The 15,879-nt window shown below is 41.4% G+C and overlaps 1 protein-coding gene across 1 annotated transcript in view; it reads right to left on the bottom strand.

Moving 5' to 3' along the window:
• SORL1 (sortilin related receptor 1) overlaps positions 1 to 15,879 on the bottom strand; it is a 180,604-nt gene that overhangs the window by 130,870 nt on the left and 33,855 nt on the right. The window contains exons 4-6 of the mRNA XM_029573496.1: positions 13,811 to 13,972; positions 12,690 to 12,757; positions 6,203 to 6,383 (exon numbers count right to left, since the gene is read on the bottom strand). Of these exons, the coding sequence (XP_029429356.1) occupies positions 6,203 to 6,383; positions 12,690 to 12,757; positions 13,811 to 13,972 (411 nt within the window). The remainder of the gene's footprint in view (positions 1 to 6,202; positions 6,384 to 12,689; positions 12,758 to 13,810; positions 13,973 to 15,879) is intronic.

The following is a 15,879-nucleotide window of genomic DNA, read 5'->3' as shown; positions in this document are numbered from 1 at the left end:
TTAGCGAACGCCGACGTCACACGCCGTGACGTCAAACGTCGTGACGTCACGCCTTGAGCTCCCAAATTGCAAGCACAGGCGTGCATTCATTCACCGCCGGCGGGGGCTCCTGGAAGCCGCTTTCGCCGCCGGCTCCCTCCGCCTGGATGAATGCACGCCCGCCGGCGAAGGTGAGTGAATGAATGCACGCCCGCCGGCTCCCGCCGCGTACGGGCGTGCATTCATTCACTTTCGCCCGCCGCTTTCCCCGCCGGCTGCCCCCAGGAGGCAGGGGAGCCGCAGTACGCGCCCCGGGAAGAGGGGAGAGAGGACTGTTCAAAGAAAATTCATATGCAGTAAGTTTACTTTTATTACACTTTATTTACTTTTGTTTTAATGACATATCGAGCCGATTTTCGCCCTGCTTCGGGAGGGGGGGATTTCGACCGGAGCCTGCCTATTGCTGTCACACCATACTAACGCCAGGGTAAGGGTCCCGGGGGGTGAGGGGGTCGTTTGCCCATTAAATTTCGTCTCTCTGACCTGACGCTCCACACTAACGCAGGGGTAAGGGTAGGCGGTAAGTTAGCAGGTTAAACGCGCGGCAAAACTACAGGTTAAAAAGGAGATAATCGGGGCGCACATTGCTGTATGGGAAGGAATAGCTAATCGGAGCGTTTACATCTCATATACATGCTGCGGGCGGAAAGGGTTTCCCATTGATTTAAAGAAGTGGTAAGGATGAGTTAAAAGGGATAGTGAATCACGGGTTGGACTTACGCGGCCAAATTGTGAGTTAGAAGCATGGTAACCTCGGCCGCGCTTTACTGTATTGGCCTGTGAGTATGTTATGACCTGGATTCTCTTAGGCAAAAGTGAAATCATTAGTCTGTATGAAAAGGTCCAATCATATTATGTTGCCCAATTTATTTTTTTTTTTTTAATAAACTGTGTTCTCAAACATTGCAGCTTTGTTTGGCTCTGCATTTTCAGAAATGCACACTTTATGACGATTTTTAGCTGTTCATTTGAAACTCTAAACCAGGAGATAATTATTTTTCATTTCTTCAATGTTGTTATTTTTCAAATGCATTAACTGCCTCTCCTAAGAGGCTACAAAGCAGTGTACAATAAAACAAAATTATAAGCAGTCATCAAATCATTATTTCAGATAAACTTTATCAATCAAATGCCTTTGTAAATCCTAGTTTTTCTCATTTTTGAAAGGGTAAAAAAGTAATCAATCTAAAAGCACATAAGGCATTCCAAAATGAAGGACCTGCACATGAAAAAGCTCTCTGTTTAGTAATGAAAACATGAAAATAATGACAATTTTGTAAACGTAAATGCATGCAATTGCATCCCATGCATATTCTTTGTTGATATTCCAGGGCCTGAGCACAACACTTCAGAGATTCTAAATAAAAAATATTCTCTTTCAAGCAGTAAGCTTAATAAGTTTCTAGAATTAAATGTTTTAGGCTCAGATTTAGGGCTGATTTGCTAAGGCTTTCCTTCCATTTTGTGTCTATGGGAAAAATGCTTAGTAAATGAAGCCCTTAATGTGTTAAAATTACATCTGAAATTTTTCTTAGATTAAACCTGCTAAATAGTCAAACATTCAATACCAGTCGTAATAACATAGCTAACACCATCTTTATTTCCCATGCATCATATTCTGTTTTTATTTTACAACATGCTAATTGGAGTTACATGCTGAATAATTTTGATGTAAACAGTACATTGGTAAAATCTGCTTTCATATTTCCACATTGGAAGATCCAATAGAAATATTGACCTGCAGTACAATGGCCTCCAGCCAGTCGTCATGAGGAAACAGAAGGCTCAGTCACGAATTGTTTGAAATGTTTGCCATGTTTCTTTCCATGAATCATTTGTTTGTTGCAATAATGGCTTTTCAAATTTATTCTTCCCGTCTGTTCATGAGTAGCAGCATGTGCTTTCTGGCTTCTCCCAGGAGCTTATGGAGGAAGCTTTGATTTTTTTTCTCAAGACTACCAGTGATTTGCTGGCGTTCTAATGATCACTGCAGTACTAACAAAAAGCAAAGTTGTTTACCTGTAACAGGTGTTCTTTAGACAGCAAGATATCAGTCCTCAAACATGAGTGACATCAGCTAGAGCCCAGCATGGAAATTTGACATCAAAGTTTCTAGAAACTTTGAATATGCCCTTCAGGTTATAGTTTAGCTTAAACTTGAAGAAACCCAATTCCAATGGGAGACAGACAGGTTCTGTAAGGACTGTCATCTTGCTGCACTCGGGAGAATACTTGCTTCAGGTAAGCAACTCTGCTTTCTCCGAGGATAAGCAAGATGGCAGTCCTCACACATGGGAAATCCATAGCTACAGACTACCCCAAACAAAAAGGGGGAAAACCTCGAAACAATGCCAACAGGCAAAAACTGTTTCCAGTGGCAACAAGCCTTTTCTGTCTTTTTATAGGGACAGCCTGGAAACATAACAACAGGTTCTAGATGGACAGAGTTAGGTTCGACTCTTCAAATAGGCCCATTAGGACAGATTGGCCAAACCAATTGTAGCGTCAGGAGTCACTGTCCAAATAATAGTGCAATAGGAATATGTGGAGAGAACTCCTTATTGCAGCCTTGCAGATCTCTTCATTAAGACTGATCTTAGGTGGGTTACTGACACCACCATGGGTCTGCTGACACTATGAGCCTTGGCATGGCCCACCAGAAACAAGCCTGCCTGGACATAACAGGAGATGAAATCTGCTAGCCAAATTGAAAGAGTGCATTTAGCAATGGTAATTCTAGGTTTTTTGGTGCCAAAAGAAACAAAACGTTGGGTGAACTTTCTAAGGCTTCAGTCTGCTCCAAACAGAAAGCCAAAACTCTCTTTCAGTTCAAATTGTGTAGTGCTTGTTCACCTTTGTGGATATGTGGCTTGAGGAAAAACATTGGAAAGACAGCCAATTGTTTAAGGTGAAAGTCAGACACTACATGAGGCAGGAACTTAGGCCTGGATTTATCAAAATGCACTAAATATCCATGCAATAGGAAAAGGGGCGTGTTTTATGGTAATAGGCAGTTTATCGCAGAGTGCACTCTCTTAGCTCTTCGCATAGGTATTAGCGCAAACTGTGATAACTTTTTCGCATTTTGCGATAAATGCCAGAATTGTTGTATTTCCTACGTACAACCAGCCTAGCTATCAGGGCCCTTCTACAACCACTGGAGGGGGGTGGGGGAAAAGAGAGAGCGAGCGAGCCTAGTCATAATGCCCTCATACTAGGTGGGTATTTATACCTCTATATGATGCCTACCCAGTCTCTCGAGGTGAGGTTTAGGTATTAGTGTAGGTGTTAGGGACCACTTTGAATGTCAAAGTGACACGTACGAACAGAACAGTGCTCTCTTGTGAAGATTTGATGACCTTCGAAGTGAGGAAACTCACCCAAAGACTCTCTACCTGGGTAACTCTCTACCTGGGTAACATTTTATTATTTTTATTTTATTTATTATTTTTATATACCGACATTCGATCTCAAACAAGACATTCAGGTACTGTAGATATTTCTCTAAGTTTGTACCTGAGGCAATGGAGGGTAAAGTGACTTGCCCAAGGTCACATAGTTCACTGCTCTAACCACTAGGCTATTCCTCCTCCCCCCACATCAAGTTAGTCTATCTAATGAAGTTTTTCCTCAACAGACCAAAGGCCCCAAGTACCGAGCTCCTCTATATTGTCTGTGATTAAGACAATTTAAACTGGAAAAATTTGAAAGGGTGTACCCTGGCCAGATTGTACTGGATTGCAGAGAGAGTCCACTAGATGCTAGGTGATTAGGATGCTATCCCAAAGATCCCGAATGGCTTGATCCCACTGTGATCTGAGGGCCCACTGGGCTCTTCTCGAGGCCAAACAACAAGGTGCAGAGGGCCTAATGTGCAGCCCCATGGTGGTAGATTCTTCAGCAAGAATTTGGAAATTCTGAAGCACATTGACAAAAATTTACATATTACATTATGAAAATAAAGATGTACATATTGAATAAGCCGGGGAGCAGGAAGGTTATGCAGTTGAAGTTATCTGGATAATTTACCAAATATTCAGTGCAACTTAACCAAATAAATGCTTCATGAAAACATCTGGATAACTTTATAACATATTTCCAAACAAACTCACCCAGCCAACAGTCTAGGTAGCACTGAAACCACACCCTGGGAACACCTCCAACACCACCACTTTTTACCTGGATAAAATTTTGCCAGGAAGCAGGGGAAATATTCAAATTTCAGGTTTGTGCAGTTAATAAGCCCTTTAAATATTGACTTCAAAGTAGCTTTCCAACCTTGCTTATGTTTGTATAGTATGTTTTTATTGGTTGAGAAAAAGGGATTTCAAGTATTGATATGGACATCTCAGGGATGGAGAGATGAGAAAGCACTAGGGGATTTGGGAGAAGAAAATGAGGACAGAAATGGGGGTAAAATCGCAAGAAGACAGGGAATGGGAAAGATCAAGGAAGAAGGGGAAAAAAAAGAGGGAGAACCATTAATTTGGAATACTGGAAAAGGAAGGAGGTTCTGGGATTGAAGAAGGAAAAGGAGGAGGAGGTCAGAGGAGGGAGGATCATGGATCAGGGGAGGAAGGGAAAATTAGAAGGCATGAAGCTCCCAGGATCTGGAGAGAGGATCCTATCTTGCTCTAGTCCTCTTCTCCCTTAACATAGTAAGGATGGCAAACAAGTACCAGATGGCTCATCCAGTCTTCCCAGCAAGCTTCTTATGGTAGTATTTGCCACTCCATGCAGTTACCCACAAGCCTTATGATAAGGTTAGTAACATTTACAAATCAAAAAAGAGTTAACATTCTAAGTGGGTAGCTGAGGCAACAGGAGATAAAGTGACTCAAGGCATGTCAGTGGGATTTGAACCCTGTTTGTGCTGGGTCTTAACCCATTGCTCTAACCAGTAGGCCAAACCTTCTTGCATCCCTATCTCCTCTCTAAACTCCCACCCAAGTTGGCACAAATATATATATCCAGCACAGATCCCTTCTCTCTCAAACACTGCTCTCCTCCCATTCCTTTCTCTCTCATATATACAAGGCATACGCCCTCCAGCCAATCCCCATACTTCCAATGATCCTCTCCTCTCGCCTCTCCTAATATCTTCAAAATAATGCTCATTCCCCTCCTTACACCTCCCCCCCCCCCCCCCCCCCAGATGATCCCTCTCTTTCAGGCCCTCTTTTGCCCCACCACAATAATTCCTCTCTCATATGGTCTCCTTTTTGTCCCTAGAACTTCACTGTAGTTGATCTCAGCCAGGAGGAGGAGGAAAGCAGTGGCAGTAACAGGACAGAAGCAGAGGGGATGCAATACAGACTTTCAAAAACCTGAAAGGTATTAATGAAACACAAAACTCAAACCCTTTCTAGGTTTCAGTCACAAAGCTTAAAAATCAATATAGAGGGTTGTTGAAAAAAAATAACAATCTAAACAAGAATGTGAAAACAGAAAAGAACTCGCACTGCGACAAACAGGCAACACCTGAAGAAGTAAAAGGTGATATTGATATGAAACTCCAAGCAGAATGACTCAAGACCAACATAAGGAAATATTTCTTCATGGAAAAGATGCATGGAATGCCTCCAAGAAGAGGTGTTAAAGACAAGAATGGTAATCAAATTCAAAAGAGTATGGGATATACATGGCAGATCCCTAGATGCTACAGGATGAAAATAAATAAATGGGGTAACCTATATTAACAATATTAGGCTCCTACATTTAAATTTCCAGTTGAAAAGTCACAAATTTAGGACCCTAAATTTACATCTGCTATTCATTTGCCTAGATTTAGGCTCCTAACTTAGGTGCATAGTTCTGAAAATCAGTGCTGTTCCTGCCCTAATTTTGCCCCCTGTTGCCACTCAATTTAAGGTCCTAAATTTGGGTGCCTAGTGAGACTAGGCACCTAAATTTAGTCACTCAGTCCTAGTATATTTTCAAAAGGGCCAATTTAGGTGTCTAATTCTAAAAGCTGGGAGACTAAATACTTTGAAAATAGTCTCATATTTCAAGGTAAAAACAATGGGGCCTATCACCATCTATATTAAGATACATTTTATTACTGGATTCAAAAGAGAAAATGAAGTAACACAATGAACTTGAATGGTTTTAAAACAAATCTCTAGCTCTTGGATATAGTAATTTGTTAATGTTTCTTACTTACCATAGTTTTTGTGGCAAACAAATACTTTTCTCTGAGCTGAAAATCTTCAACTTCTTCCAGAATAATTTCTCTGTTTTCCCTGGTTTGAAAAAAATCTGTACTGCGTAGTATAGTTGAAGAGCCCATTGGTTCATGACGTTCTACATAAACTGTATTCAGTTTATCATATGGATCTACACCCCTATAAATTAAAACACATGTATATTATTTTCACTACCCTAGTCTGTGGCAGCTATAAAGAAAAAAAAGGCAGCAAGTGGTAGAGGCTAAAATAGTAATGGACTTCAAAAAGGCATAGGATAAGCAAAAAGGATCCTTATTTGTAAAAAAGTTAAACAGCAGAAGACCTAATTAGCAGTTCAGTCTGTGGCAGGCTGCAGGTACAGTAATAACTAAAAATCCTAGTGGAAATACAGGTCTGGCATGTAGCAGGGTCTGGCAGGCTTAGTACACTTCATGTTTTGTTTCTGATATAATCTGCCTGTATACATAATTTGTCACCTTTATAGGCTGGTAATTTGGTAATTCCTTACGTGTTATCCATCAAATTTACAAAAATGAGAACTATCCAATGCAACTGCTGTGGAGCCTTTACATTGAGGGTAATCATATGGAAACTTAAGGCCTGCCCCATTTGTTCAGAACTCTCTACCATGGAAAAGGAACTGGCTGAAGTTAAAGCTGAATTAGCTTCAATAAAGAGAGTCCCAGCCACTTTACATTATTCAGGAATTAATTTCCCATTACCACAGAATAACCAAAAGTCAAGGAAAAAGAGATTTACTGTGGGCTCAGGAAGGATAAGACCTGTGACCCACAGACACCCGTTATTGACAGCTGTGCAGCCCACAACTCTACCCCCCCCCACCCCCCCCCCCCCCCCCCACACACACACACACACTCACACAGGGCATTAAGGAACTCAAAAAACAGTATTACAGTGGGCTCTGGAAGAATTAGACCTGTGATCCGAAGACAACACTGTATCAAGTGCAACAAGTACAAAATGCCTTCTCTGTACTAAATACTAAAGAAGTTCTTGAGAAAAAGATTGAAGTATTAATTGAAAAGAGAGAAGAAACCCATGCATACAGAAATTCCAGATCAGAAACCAAAGAAAAAAGCTCACTGTGATGGGTGACTGTCATCAGAGGCACTAATCTTTTCCCTTGCACAAATTCAAAGGGAAAAGTGGATAACAAAACTCAACTAAAGAGGTCACAAAAGGAGTCCAGGAACAGCAGTAAACTGAACGAAGAAAGCTGGAAAGCTATGAGCACAAATGCTCGTAGTTTGGGCAATAATATCCCAGATCTGCAAGCCCTAATGGTGGAGGTGGACTTGGACGTTGTTGCTGTCACAGAAATGTGGTTTACGGAATCTCATGACTGGGATACGGCAATACCAGGCTATAACTTGTTAAGGAAGGACAGAGAGGATAGGAAAGGGGGAGGAGTGGCTCTTTATGTCAGAAACAATATCCAGCATCTGAGCTGCAAGGAAGATGGGACAATGAAGAAGCACTATGGGCCAACCTAAAAAAAGATGGGGCATCCATTTTTATTGGAGTGGTTTACAGGCCTCCAAACCAAAAGGAAGAGCTGGACAGAGATCTGGTGGAAGACATCCAAAAGATAGGAAAGAAGGGAGAAGTGGTGATCGTTGGAGACTTTAATATGCCAGATGTAGACTGGAGAATCCCATCTGCAGAATCTAATAATAGTAGAGAAATAGTGGATGCCCTGCAAGTAGCTTTGTTCAAACAAATGGTAATGGAACCCACTCGACTTAGTGCTCACTAATGGAGATAATGTCTATGATGTCCAGGTGGGCGCCCACCTCAGCAGCAGTGATTAATATCACAAAAAGGATACGGAAAAGAAGCACAAAGACCCGAGTTTTGCAGTTCAAAAGCATGGACTTTGATGAAATGGGGAAGAACCTGGAGGAAGAACAAAAAAGCTGGAAGAACGAGAGAGATGTGGATCAACAGTGGACCAATTTAAAAGGAGTTGTTACCAAGGCAACTAATCTATATGTTAGACAAGAAAAGAAAAGCAAAAGAAAAATGAAACCTATCTGGTTCTCAAAGGAGGTGGCTGCAAAATAAAGGTCAAAAGAACTGCGTTCAAGAAATATAAAAGATCCCAAAGAGAGGAGCACAAAGAAGAATATCTAGTAGAACTGATGGAGATGAAGAAATTAATCAAGACAGCAAAAAATCAAGCGGAAGAGAGGATTGCCAAGGACGTAAAGAGAGGTGACAAAACATTTTTCAGATATATCAGTGAAAAGAGAAAAGTTCAAAGTGATATAGTGAAATTGAAAGGTGGAAAGGATCAATGTGTGGAGAGAGACGAAGAAATTGCAGAAATATTAAACGTGTTCACTATGTGTTCACTATAGAGGACCCTGGAGAAGGACCGTCGTTAGTTAATAAGAAACTGGAGGGGAGTGGAGTAGATGTAACTCCATTTACAGTAGAGAATGTATGGGAAGAGCTGGGGAAACTGAAAGTGGACAAAGCCATGGGGCCTGATGAAGTTCATCCCAGGATACTGAGGGAGCTCAGAGATGTGCTGGCGGGTCCGCTGTGTGACCTGTTCAATAGATCCCTAGAAACGGAAGTGGTGCCGAGTGATTGGAGAAGAGCGGTGGTGGGAACAGAGAAGAGGCTGGTAACTACAGACAGGTTAGCCTCACTTCGGTGGTGGGAAAGGTAATGGAGTCACTGCTGAAAGAGAGAATAGTGAACTATCTACAGTAGGGAGAATTGCTGGACCAGAGGCAGCATGGATTCACCAGGGGAAGATCCTGTCAGACAAATCTGATTGACTTTTTTGACTGGGTAACCAAGGAATTGGATCAAGGAAGAGCACTCGATGTCATCTACTTGGATTTCAGCAAAGCTTTTGATACGGTCCTGCATAGGAGACTGGTGAATAAAATGAGAAGCTTAGGAGTGAGTGCCGAGGTGATGGCCTGGATTGCAAACTGGTTAATGGACAGAAGACAATGTGTGATGGTAAATGAAACTCTCTCTGAAGAGAGAGCGGTTTTAAGCGGTGTACCGCAAGGATCGGTGTTGGGACCGGTCCTGTTTAATATCTTTGTGAGCGACATTGCGGACGGGATAGAAGGTAAAGTTTGTCTTTTTGCAGATGACACTAAGATCTGCAACAGAGTGGACACGCCGGAAGGAGTGGAGAGAATGAGACGGGATTTAAGGAAGCTGGAAGAGTGGTCGAAGTTATGGCTGCTGAGATTCAATGCCAAGAAGTGCAGAGTCATGCATATGGGGAGTGGAAATCCGAATGAACTGTATTCGATGGGGGGGAGAAAGGCTGATGTGCACGGAGCAAGAGAGAGACCTTGGGGTGATAGTGTCTAATGATCTGAAGTCGGCGAAACAATGTGACAAGGCGATAGCTAAAGCCAGAAGAATGCTGGGCTGCATAGAGAGAGGAATATAGAGTAAGAAAAGGGAAGTGATTATCCCCTTGTACAGGTCTTTGGTGAGGCCTCACCTGGAGTACTGTGTTCAGTTCTGGAGACCGTATCTCCAAAGAGACAGAGACAAGATGGAGGCGGTCCAGAGAAGGGCGACCAAAAAGGTGGAGGTTTTTCATCAAATGACTTATGAGGAGAGATTGTAGAATCTAAATATGTACACCTTGGAGGAAAGGAGGAGCAAAGGTGATATGATACAGACTTTCAGATACTTGAAAGGTTTTAATGATCCAAAGACAACGACAAACCTTTTGTGTCGGCAAAAAATCAACAGAACCAGAGGTCACAATTTGAAGCTCCAGGGAGGAAGACTCAGAACCAATGTCAGGAAGTATTTCTTCACGAAGAGGGTGGTGGATGCCTGGAATGTCCTTCCGGAGGAAGTGGTGAAGACCAGAACTGTGAAGGACTTCAAAGGGACGTGGGATAAACACTGTGGATCCATAAAGTCTAGAGGACGTGAATGAAGAGTGGGTGGCTCGCGGGAATGACAGCTACTACCTGGAGATAATACCCTTATTCAATAAACATACACACGGTTAATGCAACTCCAACATTGCTCTAAGCTTCAACGGCAAGAGGAAATGTGGAAAAAAGGATTTGCATTCACAAAAAAGTGGGGAGTAGCTTGCTTGTTACGGCAGTTACTACCCCAAACCAAATATGCCTGATACTTCACTTTCAATGCATATCCAGCATAACTCTCTGCTTCAACAGCAGGGGAGAAAGACCGATACTTCACGCATATCCAGCATAACGCTCTGCTTCAACGGCAGGGGAGAAAGACCAATACTTCACGCATATCCAGCATAGCTCTCTGCTTCAACGGCAGGGGGAATGAAGAAAAGTGGAGCTATATACAGACAACAACCAACAAGGACTGAATTACATAGTCTGGGTAAACAAATAAGCATGGGTGTAGCTTGCTTATTGCGGCGGTTACTACCCCTAACTAACTAAGCTAGATATTTCACTTAGATGCAGTTCCAACACTGCTCTCTGCATTGATGGTGGGGGTGGGGGGGGGGGGGGGGGGAGGGGAAATGGAACCAACGGGTTACTAGGAGCCAGGAGAAACAGTCAAGTATGAGAAAAAAAAAAAAGGGTGCAAGGCTTGCTGGGCAGATTGGATGGGCCGTTTGGTCTTCTTCTGCCATCATTTCTATGTTTCATGTTGACTGGAACAAGTAGTAAGCTGGTGGTGGCAAGTAGCTGTCCAGAAAGACTATATAACCTAGATGTTTGGGCAGCAGTTGCACTGATTTTGATGGCTGTTTGGATTTGAATTTTAGATTTAATTTAGTTGCCTTTCCAAATCCAAGCTCAAGGCAAACTACAATCAGGTATAGTAGAATTACTGTATGGTGGTGGAACCCTGGGATTGGAAATTGAACTAAAATGGAGATCTTGCATGTTCAGTTATGCAGAAGGGTGAAGTATAATGAATAAAGATAATAAAACTGTCTTGAGTAAGGAGCGATATCCTTAGGAAGTTACATTCTATGACTGGCAGCTGGGACATATCTTTAGCAGTTTGAACAGGAATAACTGGGCTAGTCTTTTTGTGCCATCATTTAATACGGTGTTTCCCAGCCCTCTCCTGCAGGTACACCTAATCAGTCTGGTTTTCAGGATACCCATAATGAATATGCAGGAGATAGATTTGCCTACGTTAGAGACCCAGAGAATGCAAATCTATCTCATGCATATTCATTGAGGCAATTCTGAAAACCTGACTGGCTAGGTGTGCCTCCAGGAGAGGGCTCGGAAACACTGATCTAGTATGAAATGCCCCATGAATAACTGCTTTTCCCACCTTGCTTCGGGAGGAGGGGAGAGAGGACTGGCAATCTCGAGCATAGGAGAACCGTCCACTTCTGGTACCTGTCATTTCAAATGTCATTTGAAATGACATTTGAAATGACAGATACCAGCGTGTCCGTGAAGCGTTAGGCCAGCGCACCCAGGATACTGTATAGCGCTCTATACAGTAAAATGGGTTGCGCGGGCCTAATGCTTCACGGACGCTTCTTGGACGCGGCTTGCATTTGCAAGCAATTTAAATACAGTATTGAGCGGTAGGTGAACCGGGCTGTGCTTGCGGCAACCGCGGGTGCGCCCGGCACTAACGCAGCTCTTCTTACCGCTCGGCATGTGTGTAAAATGCATCTGACTTGAATCACTAAAGCAATTGCTACATGGGTATAATATACAAATCATATTTAATTGATAAAACTTAGAGCCCGATCTTCAATAGTCTGCATAAGTCACCAAATACACGTGCAAGTGGGTTGGTGGACATTTCTGTTAGCATTTTATAAATTGTGCGCATGGTTTATTAAAACAAAATTTCATATTTCTGCCCCCAAACTACATGCATGTGTTTCAGTACTTATGTACATTCGTAATGCAGGAAAACACATACTTTTACCCATTTTATAATAGAGTATGCATATTTTTACATGCGTAATAATTATAACGTACACATAATAATTCAAAGTTATACATGGAGGTATGTATTTTTATAAAGAATGCACATACTGATGTTCCCAAAATAGCATGTACATAAATACACGCTACTTACACAAGGAAATCCTTGGAAAACTAAACCCTTAATAAATTGCTTTAAATCTTGACAAATCGAAGCATTCCTTGTTGAAACAGTAAATAAATTGTACTCTAAGAAATAAACCCTACGGGACCCAACAAAATTTTTAAGGAAAAAAAGCGCATCTCTTCTCAAATGAACTACACAGGGTACTTTGAAAAAGATTATTTATTAATAGATTATTTTCTTCTAATTCAACTAAGTAGTTAAGCAGCTTAAACCTCTTCTAAACTGGGAAAAACTGCAAAATAAATTCTAAGAAGACTGATAAAATTTCCTGCACTTAGCCAAACAGATGCATTGCCTTTGTGCAACATTGACTATAGAAAAAGAGCAGAAGGGATACAAATGTAAAAATGTAAAGCTTACCAATAAAAGGATTTTACATGCTCTTGGATCATTATCCAAGTCTGACCAAAATCTTCCGATTTCCAAAGCTGGAATAGAAGACGCAGATTACAATTTATGTGCTACACCAACTTACACATACATGTATGTTTATCATCAGGTAGGTTCCTTCTATCACAAAATGCCCTTAAAATGGGAGAATATAGCACTATAAGCCTTCATTCATAGCTCCTGAGGATGAGTTTCCCCCCAAGTTAACCCAACCATCACACGAAAATCGTCAGTCAGGGGCTCGAGATTGTAGCTCCGACTGCCCAGAAGGTGCTCATGTTGTGCAGTAGTCTGGAATATTCCCTCCCGGTGATTTACATTTATATGTAATGCTTTTGTATTATGCGTGGAAGCAAATTAGCAAGTCAATGTTTTAGCCCACAGAATGGGGGTTCCTTATTTAAAAACACAAATCCCACCATCGTCAGGGCATGGGGCAGTTTTTCTTTTCAGAAACTGAGAATATTTGATGTTGAAGTACAGTCCTTCCTATTTCTCACAAGCACTGAATAAAAGCCTGCTACAAAGACTTAAGACAGTTTGAAGAGCTAAAGCATTAATTTAGGGGACTAAAACAGAAAGTGAATGTTAGTCTCATGTCTAGCATATTGATAAGAACCTTAATAAATTCCAACTAGAGTTCTTGGAAATGTATAGCTTTGTTTAATCTACAGGTAAATGAAGAAAGGAAACCAATGAGATGCTAGAAGAGAAAAGTCTTTATGAATCAGGACCATTATCTCATAACTCATAAACCAAAATCTGAAAGATATGTTGGATTTTCTGGCCCCTTGACTGTTATTACATCTATAAAACAGGTTTTAAAAAATACAGTACACTTTTTCCTGTATAATGTTTCATCATATTACTACTACATTGTTTGTCTGTTCCAGTGAAAGCAGTGTATATAGTATATACTGTGCATTCAGTTCATGAACATTTGTCTTGTTATAACATGCAAACGTCATTCATAATTACCAGCAGGTGCAGTATACTTAACTTCTAAATTCTGCATTCCAATAAAAAGAATACATTATGAAATTTATTGCTGATAAACTAGCTTTTTCTGACAGGAAGAAAGCTCTTCTTACCTGTTTGTTAGAATGGGTCTTGTCAATACCAAGAACAAGGTTGGGATTTGTGCTGTGTAACAGCAGGTCCGTTGGTCTGAATGGGATAGAGAAGCCACGAACGTTGTTGCAAAAGTCAAAGGTGATCCACACGTATGGGGCATTAGCATCAATAAAAATGTACTAACAGGTAAAATAAAAGGAACATATAAAAGAGGATATTAGATACAAAAAGTCAGTTTTTAACCTTATAAACATGTCTGTTCTACCATGAAAAGGTGCCTATTCTCCTGTGTTAGGTTGGTTGCTCAACACATGGGTCAAATGGTTCAAGTCCTTCGAAGTTCAATGACACTTCGTGCCTGACATTTGCCTCTCATACAAACAGGCCTTATCCTCAGGTTTCCGAGAAATTACAGCTAGACCAAACTTTTTTGTTAGGTAGGTTCAGAGCTATTTATGCCAGGTAGTATCTGAGTAGATCTTTCAGCCAGCTATATGACCTGCTGCCAGAGAAAGCAAAAAAATTTTGATTGCCATCTCGTTCATAAAAACAGAACCAAAATGAACAAAATCAAAACTTTGAACAGAAATCCAAGCATGATCTTTATAGTCCATCCACTTCAATGCACATATACTGAAAGCCCACAGAGCTTGAAAATCCATTATGATAAAGAAAAAATTGAGAAAACAAAAAAGCCTACTAGACAGGAGAAAAGGAAAATGGAAGCTGAAAAGAACAGCAGTGGTCAGGAAAAGCATTCCTTCTTAGACAATTGTCAAAAAGAAATTGAGAAAGCAAAGTTGCTTACCTGTCGCTGGAAGGGGATGTACATTAGTTTTTAATAAGTGTGCTAAATGGGATGAATGAGGCCATTTTGGTTTGTTGCAAATGGAACCAAAAATTGCTTCATGACAATACTTGAAAATTGTCTTTTCCTTTTTGCTCACAAAAAAATGTGTCTCCCTCAGGTCCTCTATCCCTCCACCCAGCAAAAAGAAACCCAGGTCTTGGGCCTACCCAGGCCCTTTCTGTTCCCCAACCCTATCAGTAAAAATCTAGCCTGGAGCCCGGGCCTACCTGAACCACGTCTATCCCCACTCCCTTATTAAAATTTTCCAGGTCTGGGGATCTCTCTGGCCCCTATTTACCACATCCATGGGGCCCAGCATATTGTAAAGGACAGAAGCAATGCCCACTCATTCCCACTCTCACTCTTTAAGCTTTAAAAGTGCTACTGGTGGCCTGCAGGATGTCAACAAAGTGACTTCACATTGGCATCTGTATTAGGAGCGGCCAACATTATTTTCTCAATTCTGTTAGCAACATATGGAGAATGTTTTCCATTGGCATCTAAGACTTTCCGGCAGAAGAATTTCCTGGAAACAATTAAGATCTCTTGAATTCATTGCAGGGGGAGCCATGAGGTGCATGAAATGCATGTTTGTTTACCATAAACTGTGTTCTCCATAAAAAGCAGGATGACTTAGCCAATGCACATGTACTGCGGTATATAAAAATCCCTAAATAAATAAAAATAAATCTGATGGCATCTCATAGAGCTTTTGCTTTACTGTGTGGAGTTCCTGCACAAGCATTATGTTGTGAGCCCCTTAGCTGATTTATAGCTAAGCTTTAGAAAGGTAGTCAACTGTCCAGGGACGTGGGCAAGTATTAAGCCTGGCTAATTTATCCTGCTGACTACAGAACAACTGGTTAGGGCAAGCAAATTTACATTCTCCTTTGACAAGCAGGGCTAAATTAGCCATTACACATAGGAAATCCCAAGCTGAGAGTTGCAGTGAGCATTTACTGAATAAGCAACACGGATGCCACTGTGGAGAATGGACTACTGGATGAACAGGCTATGCAAAATTGCTTATCCTGATTTACTGTCACTTTTTGATAGACTGTTCAGAGAGTAATGGGATGTAAAGGTGTATGCCAATAACCAGATTGCAGCTTTGGAGGTGTCCTTGATAGATACAGCTCCTAGATAAGCCACTGATGCAGTCATGGCTCTCACTTGATGAGCCTTAATGGATTCTGTAATCTGGAGGCCAGCAAGCTCATAATGTGCGATAAAGTC

The sequence above is a fragment of the Rhinatrema bivittatum genome, chromosome 12 (assembly GCF_901001135.1).
Source record: "Rhinatrema bivittatum chromosome 12, aRhiBiv1.1, whole genome shotgun sequence".
Taxonomy (NCBI): domain Eukaryota; kingdom Metazoa; phylum Chordata; class Amphibia; order Gymnophiona; family Rhinatrematidae; genus Rhinatrema; species Rhinatrema bivittatum.
Note: the sequence above shows the minus strand (reverse complement) of the source record. Positions and strands in the feature narration are given on the sequence as shown.